Below are 14,984 nucleotides of genomic sequence, written 5' to 3'. Positions count from 1 at the left end.
GTCATAATCAATACGGTTGGTAGAGGTGGCCAACAATGAAACCTAACTGTGGGTCATAATAAGCTGCTTGCACAGCAGTGTGGGGTCGTTTTTTCACAGGACAGTCTCTGATCAGCAGAATGATATCACTAATACAAGAGGCCGACATAAGTTTCCTTTGCAGGTTGTGGTGTTTAACCTTAGGGACAGGCTGAGGAGACTCAATATCCCAGATGAAGAGGGGGGAGACTGAGTATGTATGTGCATAATAAGTGTGAGAAATAGAGAGTTGAGAGCGGGTGAGTGAATTTTAACATTAACAGTCTCTCTCTAAAATTAATGGATTTTAAAGCACAGGTACTTTCTCTTTCTAAGGCAGGGTAAATGTGTTTCTTCTGAGGATGTAGTGTCTGAGCTTCTCATTTTTAGAAACAAAATCACTATTCTACCCATTATGAGTTGTCATTGTAATCGTATTGGTTGGTATAATTAGTGAATTTGCTTGTAGGTTGTAAACAAATTCAGAACTGGTCAATTAGTCATTAGTATATAATGAATTGGGTTAATTAGGTTCAGTGTAATGACAAATTCCCAGTTGCCCACTAGTCAATATGTTTTATTAGCAACAGATAATAAATGGTTGTACCTTTTTCAGTGAAGAAATAATACACAACGCACGTAGCCTAATGCTAAATAAATAAAGCTAAAGTACAGCGACTTGCAATATATTATTTAAATTCCTGCTTAAGAAATGAACAATAATGTAGTCCAGTTCATGGTTCAAACATTTTTGCCATTAAAACTATAAAATGTTCAATGAATCCCTCCTGGATGCTTAGCTGTGGTGTGCTGAGTCATGGTAGGTATTATTTATTTCAGCCATAACAACTTCTATGTCTTAATTTTAAACAGTTACCACACTTCCCCTCTAAATCAGGCATGCTGCTAGAAATGTTAACCTCCCTGACATCAGCTCAACAACAGCTCTGACAAAATCAACAGCTATAATCCCTGCCAGGCCCAAGGAGCATGCCAGGGATTAAAGGGTCCAGCTCACCATGTGTCTCAGTTTCATTTTTACAACGCTGTGCCCAGTCACATTTTCATTTGAAATTATTTTCAGTTACAGAAGAACCATAATAGCAGCATCCAGTGATTTTTGACCACATTTGATTCATTTGAGCGATTGTTGACACAAAACATATTGCAGTGTTGGGAGTTTTTAATGTTTTCGTGCAACATGCTCTGTTTCTCGTCTTTGACAGATGAGACACTAATGGTTTTCAGTTCATGTTGAAGAAGTGCTGCGGTGTAGTTGGCAGACTACTGAATAAAGACATTGGTGGACTACACATTGTACTGCTCTGTTTGGCTTTTAGTTTAGTTTAGTCTATTTGACAGTAAAGACAAAATTACATCTCAGTTTATTTGTCAAGCATAACACAGTGAAGTCCAACACTTATTTCCATTGTGGTCTTTGATGCAATATAATTACACATGGTTACTTATAACAAGGAAAGATCAACAAATAAAAATCTCACAATAACAAATATCTACAGTACCCCTCTCTTACAAGCAGAATAAAGCAAAATCACATCAGAATATGGCTGCTGTTGTCTCAAAGAAACACTTCTTGTCTGTCTTTCTGCGCCTAAGTGTATATTGTCTTCTATTTGACACCAAGTATCTGACTCTCTCTTCCTTTTTCTCACAGCTATTCTGGCAGAGTTGTAGGAAATGGTCTGCACGCCCAGAGGCAAAACCCAGAGGTCAAAGTTCGCAGTGTGGATCCTACGCTCGCTGAGGTCAAGGAGAGGTTGGATCGTTTCAACCAGGTAGGATGACCCTTGCTCAGCATGATCATCACTGATAAAGCTTCAGTATACACACATATACATTTTTACACCTAATCACATGTATACAGCATGTGTCTGTGTTTCAGCATTTTCAAAAAAATGTTCTTCCATATGTCACACATAATATCTGAGACACCATTGAGTGACAAGGGGGTCATAACAATAACTGTACATGTCAAAACAAGGAGACCTCATTGTTTAGCTGACTGATTGTTGATGGTTGCCTTGTTTAGAACAGAAAACAAGAATCATTTAAACAAAAAAAAAAAAAAATCAAAAGTGAATGCAGATTTCAGGGTTAAATGATGTTTGATGTTCTTGTCTTTAGTTGCATAAGAGCAGTTTTTCCCAGTATTTAAATGTCATTGCACTGAAACAGGTCAAAAGTTACTATCAACTGAAGTATTATGCAACAACAACAACAACAGAATCTTAATTTATGAGGCTTTTGTCTAATTAGTACTCTGCGAACAATATAACACATAGTCAGAAGAGCTGCTGAAATGTCCCTGCCGTTTTCTTCAGACCCAAAGTCTTGTTTTGAGTGCAGAGGCAGATATCAAAGATAAATGAAAAGGACAGAAGGTGAAAGGGAGACAGTGACAAAAAAAAAAAAGAAAAAGTGAATTACTGTGGAAAAAAGAAAGAAAGATGAGAGGCGGGAGCAAAAGGTCAGGAATGAGTGACAGATAGGCCGAGATGACACAAGCAGCTTCAAAGTGACACTGTTTGTCATGTAGATGGGGTTTAGGACTGAAAAGGACCAAGAAGAAAAGGGCCATTTCACACAGTCCCTAGAGGCCATTTGAGGAGACAAACGGAGCAGGATTCGGTTCCCCTCTGCCTGCCTGCCCTTTTGTTGCCCTGAAAATTATGCCCACAGACAGTACACCAGCCATCTCTCACTTTCTATCTCTAAATCCCTCTTTCTTTTTACAGTTTTGACCCTTTTGGTACCTATTTGATTCTCGATGCTTCTAATACATCTGAAAGACATACTCCTGTCTGCCCTTATTCTTCTTCGTCTTTGTCTTTCACTCTGTTAACGCATCTCTATTTCAGCTCTTATTCTACTCTATATCGTGATAGTTCTTTATCCTCACCTGCAAACATCCTCTTACTCTCACCTTTTTGTCTTCTCTCTCTCTCTCCATACATTTTTTTTATTTGTATCTTGTATATCTCACATATATGTCTCGGCCAGCCTGTGTCAGCCAACCTGTCTGCCACTGACAGCTGAAGATCATTTCTGTCAGACCAAAACATCCAATTATGCATGGTGGCTGTCAAGTACCATGTTGTCATGGTAACTATTCAGAGTTGAGCGGGTGTCTTGTTGACATTTACAGGGTTGAAACGCCTACCTTCAATCTAGACCAGGTGGCAGAGCGTGGCTGAGCTTTGTGGCTGTGCCAGATAAGAGAAAAGAATCAGAGAGTGTTAAACTGCCTAACGTGGCAGGATTTTTGATCTACATCCGCAAGAGATAAACATCCACAAGCGTAGCCGTACATTTTATCACGTGTGCCCACACCCGCATGTACACAGTTTCACATAGTTGCCGTACATACATTAAACTGTTAAACATCAGACATAAAATTTTGTTCATTTCTGAATTCAGACATTTAAAACTTGTGACACTCACCTGTGACAGCTAAGAACCCTGGGTACTATCCAAACCGGTTCATATAGATCAAGGCGGTTTTGTTCAAAATTCTCTGGCCTCTGCCAGCCCTTGTAATAGGCTAGTACCATTTCACGCTCAAACAGCATTGGACAGGCTTAAAGGCACACTCCTTGATTTTCTTATAGCAGCCCATCACTCCTCCCAAATCACCAAATTTCCTCCCAAAGTCTGACACCTCAACCGTGAGAGGAAATTCTCAGGTGCCGTTCAACACTTAAATTGAACTCGACTTTCTCGTTTAGTAAGTAGCTTTTAACTCAGTAGTTGTTAAAAATCAAAATGCCATTTTGTCTCTCTTTTGTCATTGTCTGCAGTTAAAATAATTGTTCTTTAAACACCATTAGAATGGAAAAGTCTTAATACAAGGCACAAGCCGAATATTCTAGTTTTTGAGCAAACAAGGTCATCACTTGTCCCAGGCTCTCTTTATCCTTCCTACAGAGCCCTCAACATATGTTTAGAGACAGAGCCATTATATGAGAATCTTCCAGGTGGGCAAGTCAGCTCACAAAATAAATTTATTTGCAGATTGATTTTGGCAAGCCCATCTGGATCCCTTTCCAAATCACAAACCTTACGGGACACCCTTGCTGCCTTTTAGGCTGTAAAGTTAATTGCAGTTCAATCAGGAGAGAGTTGTTTACAGATTTAAAGAACTGTTAATCCATACGATTTAGATTTGTTTGTGCACTCTACATTGACAAAGCTCAGTGGCTGAGGACTTATAACTGAATCAGCAATATAACCTGGAATGAGATGACAATCATCACTAGGATTCTGTGATGCTGGAGTCTTGATGCTGGTGGTGACTTCATGTTGGTTTCTAGGCCAGAGGCTGTAAGCGGTGCACTGCTAGTCCAACTGGGCTGAGTGATCAGCAGTCGCTGTGTGGATACATGGGAGGAGTAGGGAACTTAAAATCTCTGCAGCCACTGAGGTAATGGCAAAGTGCTTCGCATTGATCAGCAACACCTGCGCACCCCTGCTACAATATTACAGATTATGTCTTTACATAAATATATTCATTTGAATGACCAATCTGTTGTTGATAAACAGCAGGATTTTTCACAGTCTGGCTGGCAGCCCCACACTGAGTGAAAACAAAAACCTGACCTTGACCGTAAGAAAAAGCTTAACAGAAAGCAGCGTTGTTAATCTTCTGCTGGGACGGCTCCCACATGAACCAGATACAGCAGAATCAAAGTAATGTCAGTGCAGTGGTTAATTTTGGTTCTTTGTGTCTGTGCGTTCCTGTACTTCAGTCTTTGCAAAATACAACTTTGAGTCTCAGACAGTCAAAGTGAGGACATTTTTGAGAAGTGAAATCATTTATATCAGTCTTCACGACTTCAAAGGACTCTTTGGGTCTAAGATTTGAATTTTGTGTCAATGTTAGAAGTACAATTAGGCATCTCTGTGTGTTTGTCGTCTTTCATCCTCAGAGCTAGTTTGGCTTGTTATTTTCACTGAAAAAAAAAGTCTAAAAATACACACAGTGGGTGGATTTTAAAATTCATGTATAGTCTCTTTTTTTGGACTTAAAAGGTATTGCAGGTATTTCAATGAATCCCTAATCTGAGTTTCTCCATATTTGAATAACCTTCATTCCTCCATTTCCGGGATTAGTGAGGTTGAGACGTGTATATTTTTACCTACTGGAGAGTAGTTAGGCCCACAGCACAGTGGCACTAAGAGGATTGGAGGAAACTGCTGCTGATGTATCACAGACTCTGACCCCTCATCTACCCGTGGCATTCTCCTCTTAAAGCACTCAGAGCTCTGCATACAATGTGTGTGTGTGTGTGTGTGTGTGTGTGTGTGTGTGTGTGTGTGTGTGTGTGTGTGTGTGTGTGTGTGTGTGTGTGTGTGTGTGTGTGTTCGGGTGTGTGTGTGTATAGCTTGCACATGCACATAGCAGAGCGTTCATTGGATTCACACGCACACACACAACCTGTGACAGACAGGTTTGCTAGGTGAGAGAGGAATCATACACAAACTCGCAGCAAAATACAGTATCTCCAGTTAAATTAAGTTTGTAAAATCTGGAAATAACACACAAACACACGCAGGACAAACCTAATCTCTTGACCTCCTATAAAATGGTCCATTAAGTGAATCAGCCTGTGTATCTCCACTGACGATCCTCTTTCTTGCTCTGTTTCTCTCTGCCTGTAAATATTGCGAATGTGGACAATAAATGTTTCAAAGTGGATTTTTGATTCCCGGCCATCAGTCCAGCTGTTTTTGGGTGGGGATCTTTTTACAATGGTCTATCTGTTTCCATGCGAGTATTAAGACCAGATCATTTGTCAGTTTGTCAATTTGCACTTAAGTAAATGCAAAGTCAGTAGTAACATGTAGTGCAGGGGCAAAACACCCAGATGCTCATTCTCACGCTTTATCGCTTTATTTTTCTCTCAGGCACACACACGCTCACACACACACACACACAGAAACAAACACACACACAGAAACAAACACACACACACACACACACACACACACACACAGACAGCATCATTAGAAATGTTTAAATCTGTGGTGGACAGGGAGTTGTAAAGACATACAACATAAAACTCCAGTACAGAGATTTCAGTTGTTAAGCGTCTACTGCTTTGCTATCCGGTTTGGCCTGTGGCCCAGCCAGGTACCACATCACAGAAAACTTACTTATGTTTCACACACGCTCAACACATCCCCACTGTGGATCCTGTGGCTCCTTGAATCTATCAGCCAATGCAGGGACTCCAGAGTTACTGTGTGCTCTTGTTTGTGAGGACAGTTTGTCGACGGTATTTAGAAGACTAGAAATAAACAAAATAAAATGTTTTATGTGAACTCCTAAAGAACATATGAGTTGTATGAGTTACCCACAGTTGGTTTTGTGACTTCAGTTTGCTTTCACAGTGTATGTTTCTCTTAAGTTTTAGCGATGCCTGCAGCAGTCAGAAAGGGTTTGAGCTTTAAAGAGTTAGTGGAGTCCAGGGATGAAGAAAGAGCTCAGGCTGAGCTGGCAGCCTGTCACAGGGAGGGGACAGATTCTTTCCACTTGAAGAAGATGATGGAGCTGGCCTTCACAGGAGCTCTGCTGCTCTTTGCTGCTGCTGCTGCTGCTGTGGCAACGATACAGCAACAAGTCTCACAGCACAGGGCTCTCTGTAGTTTGGCAAGCAACCTTCATGAACCCAGACTCTACTTTAAGCGTTACATTTTTTACCATCACAATTAGATGAAAAGCTCATAAAAATCCAGTGAACTGTGAATGTTTTTCCACATTGGGTCATATTCATTTTCCTCGTGGGTTTCAGCTCCATGAAGACAGTGATTCTTGTCATGTGGAGAAAATATGTGACCCGTTTGTGTTTCTGGCACATAGTTAAGAAAATCCCCTTTTTCAATCTGATATGGTGTGCATTCGTAAAACCAAGTCAAAACACATTGTTCCAAAGGTTATTTGCAACAGGGATTACAGGCTCCTGTGGCTTCACATATTTTGTAAATTGTATTGATGGATGGTTGTTTCGGTATATATATTTTTTTCTCACTGAAGTTATTCCATTTGGGATAATGGGTAAAAAATGGTTTTCATTATATCATTGGATAGGGGTGGGTGATATGGCCAAAAGATCATATCTCAATCTTTTGCGGTGGAATCACGAGTCTCCCCGTAGATTTTGTTGAACTCGTGATCAGATGACTAGCTGTGCATATGGCTGCCTGGACACAAAGCCTGTCATGTCAACTCAAAGGCCCATCCCACAAATCTCTGCATCCTTTTTCCGCTCAGATTTTATTCTGAAAGTCCTGTCCAGAAGTTGTGATTCGTCTCTTTCTGCCACTTTGACACACGTCTTTCGGATGTTTTTCAGCTTGCCGCTAATATTTGACCACAATGCTGTCCTCTGTTTACAAATTGTGTCACAACCAATCAAACTTTTTTGCTTTGCTTGCAGTGGGCTGGTTAGCAGTGACTGAACTTTAAAAAATGAAATATCTAAATATAGGACCTTTTAATGACACGATCTGTATGATTCATCTGACATCACCACCAATTTGTTTCATCTCTTGGAACACAATCACATCCTCATCATTCATTAATCATTCATTAATCATTCATTGATGTAACGATCCAATGTGGAAAATACAGTCTGGTGGCTGCTAAACATGTAGCTTAGCCCTGTTGATGATGCACAAAGTTGTGTCGTAGTAATCTATGTGGCTTAGCCGTGTTGTTGAGCAATATGTTACAAATACAGTGTGAGGGTTGGCAGTCTGGAGCTTAGCTCTTTTGATTATGAGCCAGGTTACATATTGACAAGATAACAAGTTAATGAGCGACCGTACCAATAAATGACCTAATTCATCAAAGAAGCCGGTAAATTAAAGAAAAGGTTGCTTTCAGGGCGGAACTTTCGTTCTTACCTTGTTGCCAAGGGACACATACATGACAGAATCTCTCGGCTAGCGCAACCAGAAAGTGGTTGTACCCATCCATTTGACAAAAAGTAGGATTAGGCAGCTGGAACAAAAGTAAGAGTGGGTTTATTTATTTATTTTATTTCTTAGGAATCTTCTTAGGAATCTTTTTCACAAGAAAGAATTTGCTTTTTGTACATTTAAAAGTTATATAGGCTTTCTTGCTTTAAAATTTAGATCAGATTTTATTTATTCATGTTTTTTTTTTTTTTTTTTTACCCAGTCCAATTTTGGATGGATAGGCAGTCAAAGAAAAACTAGGACACCATATTTTTTCTTTTGTTCTGTCTCACATGAATCATATTAAAGTTGATGTAGAACCAGCGATCATTAATGCAGTGTGTGGGCTGATGATGACCACAATGATGGACGTTCGTGGTGAGTAACCAGGAGCGGTAAAATATCAGGGGGCCCTCTTCAAACCTTTTGTGCTGCTGCCTTATAAGGGCTTCTGAAGCCCAGTTTGAAGTCTGAAAGGCTCCTGCTTCCCACAATCACAGCAGCAGCCATCAGTGTCTGTTGATCCTGACATTTCTCACAACAGACTTTTCATCAACGAGGTAGCTGCTGGAACATGCTCCCTCCGAAAACTGCTGATGTCACTCAAACTGCCACACATTTTCGAACAACGTCTCCATCATTTGGCTGGGAAAAACCAAAGTTCATTCACACGTACATAGTTTCACACACACAGTCTTTCTCAGTCAGTGCCTGACAGGAGCAGGGTGTGACAGCACAACGCCACAGTGTGTTGTTGTGATTGACTCATGAGGGGTTATATGAGGTCATGGCCAATAAAGTGTCACTAACGGTTAGCAACAGAATCGGCTTGTGCTAACTTGCAGAGCAGGGGTGTGTGACTCTGCTATTGTTTTAGAAAAGGTTCTTACCATTACTCAGACTTCTTGGGAAATTTGTTCATTTATTTTCAAAAGCATGACCGATTTTTCAGCTTTCATACTGATTTCATAAGGAGAGGGTGAACTGACTAGTTGTTGTTGCAGAAAACACCACCATGTGTCTACTTTTGGCTCACAACTGTGGAGAAATAGGTGCAAAACTTTCCTGCATTCCTTGGTTCGAGACAAATCTCTCAGCAGAAACATTTGTGCCTAAACAAATAGTCATGTAACCATGTTTTCTATTGTTTTCTATTCTCCTTTTCTATAGTCCTTCTGTGAATAATGTCCAACTGGCATTTTGCAATTGCAAACAAGCTTAGATAACCACTGCGTAGATGAAGTTACCCGCCGTCTTCCAATATCCATGATTGTCTATCACTATTCGTACATTGATGCAGATCCAGACACAGAAATATAAAACATTTTTATCATTTATCAAAACATATTCAAAGTTTGCCTGGCTTTGGCAGAGGGGCATGTGGTCTGCGAGCGAGTGTGTCCACGCATATGTTAACAGATTTTTTTTTTTTTTTTTTTCCTTCAGCTAATATGTTGTCCAGAAAGATGGCATCTGGAGTTTTAGGGTCAGTGATCTGAGACTGAACTCTTTTTGTTTTCCATCGTGTGATGTAGATTTCACAATAAAAGGTCAACAAAGTAAAAGATCTGGCTGTCAGATTTGGATAAGGGATTATTATTGGTTTCATCTTAAACCACAGAAAAGGGCAACAGCAGAAAAGTACTTGGCTCACTGTGTTGTTAGGCCTTTGATTTTAAAATCATTTTGGAATCAATTTCATTTTCCATGTTGTGGATGGCAACGCAGACTTTTACTTAAGTCCAGACTCTGACAGCTACTATTACTGTCCAGTCCACAGCTTGCTTATTCTGCCAGTCGGAGGCTCTGCATTAATTAAGAACCGTCTGGAAACCGGTTGGCCGTAACAGGCACAATTAATCCATGCAAACAATACATCATATCTCTTCCAGAATCAGCAACTTTGGATGGCTGAGCACTGCAGCTATCTACAGTTACTTTTGTTTGCAGACTGTCACTCTTCCTAGAATACTTTCTCTCTTTCGCTCTCTCTCCCTGTCACACTCATACTTTGGAAAGATGCTTGTTTTTTTTTTCTCCTTTGGCTCCCTTTTCTTGGTCATGCAGTCTGAGATGTAGAGAGAATTGCAGCCATTTCCTCTGAAACCAGGCAGACACACACACACACACACACACACACACACACACACACACACACACACACACACACACACACTTATTCTGTCTCTCAGCTGATGTTTGTTTCTACACAAAAGCATTATGAGCCTTTACAGTATGTGAGAGAATGGAGAGAATTTTAATTTAAAAGTTGAGAGGGCTTCTGCAGACTTTTAGAGATTACCACTGTCACTTTTTCCTTAAGTCTCCTCCAGCTTTTTCCTCCCGTCTCCTTTTCTCCGTCCACATATGCAGTTTTACCACCACTGCCCTCAATGAGCTGATACTGTTTCAAATTGTCAGGGAAGAAAAAGAGCACATGTCTCGATGTGGGCATGCAAAAAGGTTATGACTTATGATCCTGGTTCGCTAGTTTGACAACGCTATCCCACATATTACAAACGCACCGACGTGTGCACAGACACACTCACTTACACCAGTACCGCAATAGCTGCAGTATTCATATCCCATCCCTAATGACCACATTTCACATTTTTATATTTCATAATCAGATTTTCTATTTCCACATAAAACTGGAATGTGTATCCACAGCTCCCTCCTGGTTAAGCTACACACACGCACGCACGCACGCACACACGCACACACACACATACACACACTGTTTTAGCTTCTTTCCTCCAGACTTTTTCAGAAAGTGATTGGTTACTCCTGGCAGTACAGATTTTAGTGTGACTAGAATGCAGTGAAATACATGCAGGAATTCAGCCCTTGATGCTCTCAAACCTGCCCCATCATCCTCTGACTGAAGAATGCTTTTGAAAAGAAAGAGAGAGGAGAATGAGTTGGCAGGGTGAGGGGAGAACTAGAAAATATTTAATGATTTGGGATTTTATTCAAAGACTTTGGGGAATAAATGATTTGTGTTCAGATGCCAGGGTAATTTCAAGGTAATCTTAAAGTAGGCTGGCATCTTGTTTTTTTTTTTTTTTGTTGTTTTTTTTTTTCCAACCCCTCCACCCTCATTCCCATCACCTGCTTACACAACTACAGGCTCAGTCTTCCTGTCTGAACATTTTGTACATAGTGTAACAGATTTTTTCTTTTCTCTCCCACCTCCACTCTCTACTTTTAATTCTCCTTCCTTCCCTTTCTCTAATTGTGTCTGTCTGTCTCTCCTTTCACTCCGTCACCATCTTTGTGTTTTATTTGGCCCGAGCAGTTGAAAATCTTATCTAGATGTTGATCTGAAATTGCAACACTTGAACTGATCATTCCAGTTTCGCACTGCACTCGTTTGTCTTGATCCAGCTGGCATATTGTTAATGAACATATTGTTCTAAATCTACAAAGAAAAAAAAAAAGAAATAAGAGAAATGGTTTCACTTTAAATCTGCAAGTGATATTTGAGCAGGATGAAATGTATCATAAAAGAGGCTGAGAAATCCATTTGTCAACCAGAGGTTTTCCCCATAGTCCATAATGCAGTACAATCACAAGATTATAAGGAACATACAATTATAGAAGTTTACCTTTGAACTTAGTATGGTTCAGACCAGTTTAATAAAAAGTAAGAAAATAGCTATTTAACTGTAAATTTTGACTAAACTTGAACAGCTTAAATATTCTTCTTCTTTTTTTCTTTTTTTTACAGCATGTTCTCACTATCCATAGGCTGTTGGGAAACAGTATCTAATCCAACAGCAGAGGGATATTCAGCATTGTTTTACATGTCAGAAAGAGAATGACGAATCATGTTAGACCAAAAACATTTGTACCGTTAAAGTCACAGCAAATCTCTGCTCGGCGCATCACATAAAGACTGCTGCTGCCATTGAAATGTTCTGCCCACTTGCTCACATTTAGCACATGTTGCAGTGTGACAGATCAGGAGGACGAGCCTTTGAAAGGTTGTTGTTGTTGTTGTTATTTTGGATGGCATGAATAGACTGTGCTCTGCTTTGTTGAGCGCGTTGTTCGTCTGTGGGTCCTGAGTCGTTGGATTCTAGAAAATGTTGTTTTCTTATATAATTTGTTTTGTTCTTGAAATGAACATACATGGCTTGGCAATGGTGTCTGTGGACTATCCTCTAATGTGATAACTGCCTCTACTCTAAAGCAGATAGAACGCTAGGGGAAAAAAAAAAAAAAATCCAATTTGAGGAACTGCTTAAGACTCTCATTGAAACCCAGAGGAGGTCCTTAGTGCAGCAACAGTCTTTTTCTATGAGAAAACCGATAAGGAGAGAGAGACTATTCACCACATATAAAGCGTCCACCAGTCTTCAAGAACACATATTGGAATACTGTATATCTCCAAGGACAAATTAGAAATTCGCTTTTTCAGTATGTTGTTGGAATACGACAATTCCGTTCCCTGCGTGTTACCTCTGAAATAACCACAGTGGGAGATGACATTTCAACAGAAAGGCATAACTGAAATCTTTGGCAGTCTTGCCGTCCCGACTTAGTCACAACAAATCTACAAACTGCGTTGGACAGCAGCCAACTACCAATTCTACAACGACCCGACTGTGGTTTCCACAGCGACGGCGCCTTAATTGATTCCTTTTCTAATTAACATGCTTTAAGGACAGCTGGGCCAAGCGGCATTGTGTTAAACGTCCCCTGAACAGCACGGTTATTAGCTTAATACCCAACTGGTTATCTGGATGGTGTTGGTACACAACATTCTGCTGTTCAGCAGAGCATTTGCTCGTGAACTCTTGGAATGTGCATTGAATTTATTTAGTTGCTCTGCATAATAAAAAAGCTTAATGTGTTTATCGCGGTTGCTGTCCAGAATCAAGGAAGATGTTTTCTCTCTCTTGCTGTCTATCTCCCGTCATCGCTTATCTGCCCTTTGCAGGCGTCTGCTAAAATATCTGGATTAAAGCAGTGGATAGATACTTAAATTCTAGCTTATATTTTGTACACAAATCAATGTACTTTCACCTCTAATTCACAGCAACAGAATGGATTCCTCAAAGCGTAAGGAGAACCAGTACCCCGACAGCTGAGATGGGAAAGAGCTTTTTAATTGTGTCTCTAATGAGCCATGAGTCCCCTCACCAAAGCTTGTCCTTATTTGAAGACAGCATATCACATTGCAACCTCAAAACAGGTGGAACCAGTACAAGACACACAAAGAGCCTGTTGACAGGTTGTAGTGAGAGTCTATCCATAACCATAAAATGCAAAGCTGTACTGCAGTGTGCAGTATTGTTTGCATTCTTTCTAAATAATCCTCTTGTAACTGTCCATCTATGAAAACCGAGCCATCCAGCTAGTGTCAGTGTCTTCCACGTTTGCGGTGAGCACAAGTGATATGTTTTACCTGCTTCCGCTGAGGAGCCCACTCGATTTTCGTGAAGCCTGGCCTTGTGTTATGGTTGTACATGACTCATTTTCAATGTCGCACTCATTTTCTCCCACTCAGGCGTGAGTGAGGGGGAGTGCATTTACATTGGGTATAAATGAGATACATGACAGATGTAATGAGTTACAGTATCAGTACAGTGTCAGGATCATTTCTCCGTTTCCTCTTCCTCTCTCTCTCTCTTTCTTGCAGAAACTGGTAATAAGTACTAAGGCATTAAAAACTCAAAGAACACCAATGTGCTCTGTAACTGTTCTCCTGATAACTTTGACAACAGTTGCTGCTGTTGCTGCTGCAGAATTATTGGTGACAATCAAACATTTATACATCAGCATCAGTTTAGTGTGGTTTTCTCATTAAGTCTGCCTGTCAGTTGAAGGCCTTGACTGTCTGGGCATCTACTCCTTTATATAATTGTTTTCCAAGTTAGGAAGGTCTAGACTGAAATATCTCACAACTACTGAATGGATTGCCATGACATTTGCTACAGATATATGGTGTCCCCAAATGACAATCATCTGTCCTAATGATTTCTGCAGGGCCCTGACTTTTCACCTAGTGGCACCAGCATGGACTTCAGTTTATAACCAAATACCTGTTTTACAGTGTTAACATTATACCTGCTAAACATCAGCATGTTAACATTGTCACTGAGTGGAAACAGAATAAGGCGTCTGGCACAACTTAAGCTACTTTCAAGGTGTATGGAAACAGCAGGAGGTCCAAAGAGGTAAAAAAAAAAAAAAAAAAAAGTCAAGCAACACTTGTAGTAAAAGAAGAACTTTATTTGACCAACGCATTTCAGCTTGTGGTCTTCATCAGGGTCATTATAAAACACATCACGGGTGACATTTAAATAAGATAGGTATGGAACAAAAAGGTGGGTTGGGCCTTTGGTCATGTGGATTCAGGCCAATCACTGTTCCAGGCTGGTGAGAAATGTCCAATACGGGACAAGGGTGCCATGTTTTGTTCAAAGCCTGGAAAAGTGCAGTTAAAGGGTTGTATAAAGGGGACCTTGTTCCAAACTGTGTCCATTTGATGTGGCGTAGCACCCCCACAAAAGTCTTACATTTAAAAAAAAGATTTTAAAAAAACTTTATATGTAGAAGGCCACAAGATACAACAGAAAAGTAAAAGTAAAAATTACATAAGTCTTCATACAAAAAAAAACAAACAAAAAAAACAAATTATACATAAATACATCCAAACCACTGCAAATCCAGATAGTTGTGCACATTGTCACTGAGACCATTTAAGCGTGCTGACATGTAAGATGTAGCTCAAAGAACAACCTCAGAGAGCAGCCGACATGGATTAGTCTTGGTTCACATTTACATTAAGCTTTGCATTGTAATCAGTATACATGAGCCCATCAGCGTTCATGGCATGTTTCTTTTGGGGCATTCAAGGCATAGGAGACAATTGGTTAAAGGTCACCTTTGCTGCTAGGTGTGTTGATAGAAAGACAGAGTCTGGTGTCAGGGGCAAGGATATTAGTCATCCCTCAACAACCCAAGCCACCCCCATT

General features: G+C 40.2%; 1 protein-coding gene across 2 annotated transcripts in view; it reads left to right on the top strand.

Annotated features, from left to right (window-relative positions):
- The window catches only part of LOC111229086 (glypican-5-like), a 97,819-nt gene that overhangs the window by 63,371 nt on the left and 19,464 nt on the right, over positions 1-14,984 (top strand). For both annotated transcript variants that reach the window (XM_022755258.1, XM_022755257.1), the window contains one exon: positions 1,694-1,814. In XM_022755258.1, the coding sequence (XP_022610979.1) occupies positions 1,694-1,814 (121 nt within the window). The remainder of the gene's footprint in view (positions 1-1,693; positions 1,815-14,984) is intronic.

The sequence above is a fragment of the Seriola dumerili genome, unplaced genomic scaffold, assembly GCF_002260705.1.
Source record: "Seriola dumerili isolate Sdu_G_001 unplaced genomic scaffold, Sdu_1.0 BDQW01000226.1, whole genome shotgun sequence".
In the NCBI taxonomy this organism is placed as follows: Eukaryota; Metazoa; Chordata; class Actinopteri; order Carangiformes; family Carangidae; genus Seriola; species Seriola dumerili.
The sequence above is the reverse complement of the archived record's forward strand: the minus strand, read 5'-3'. Positions and strand labels throughout refer to the sequence as shown.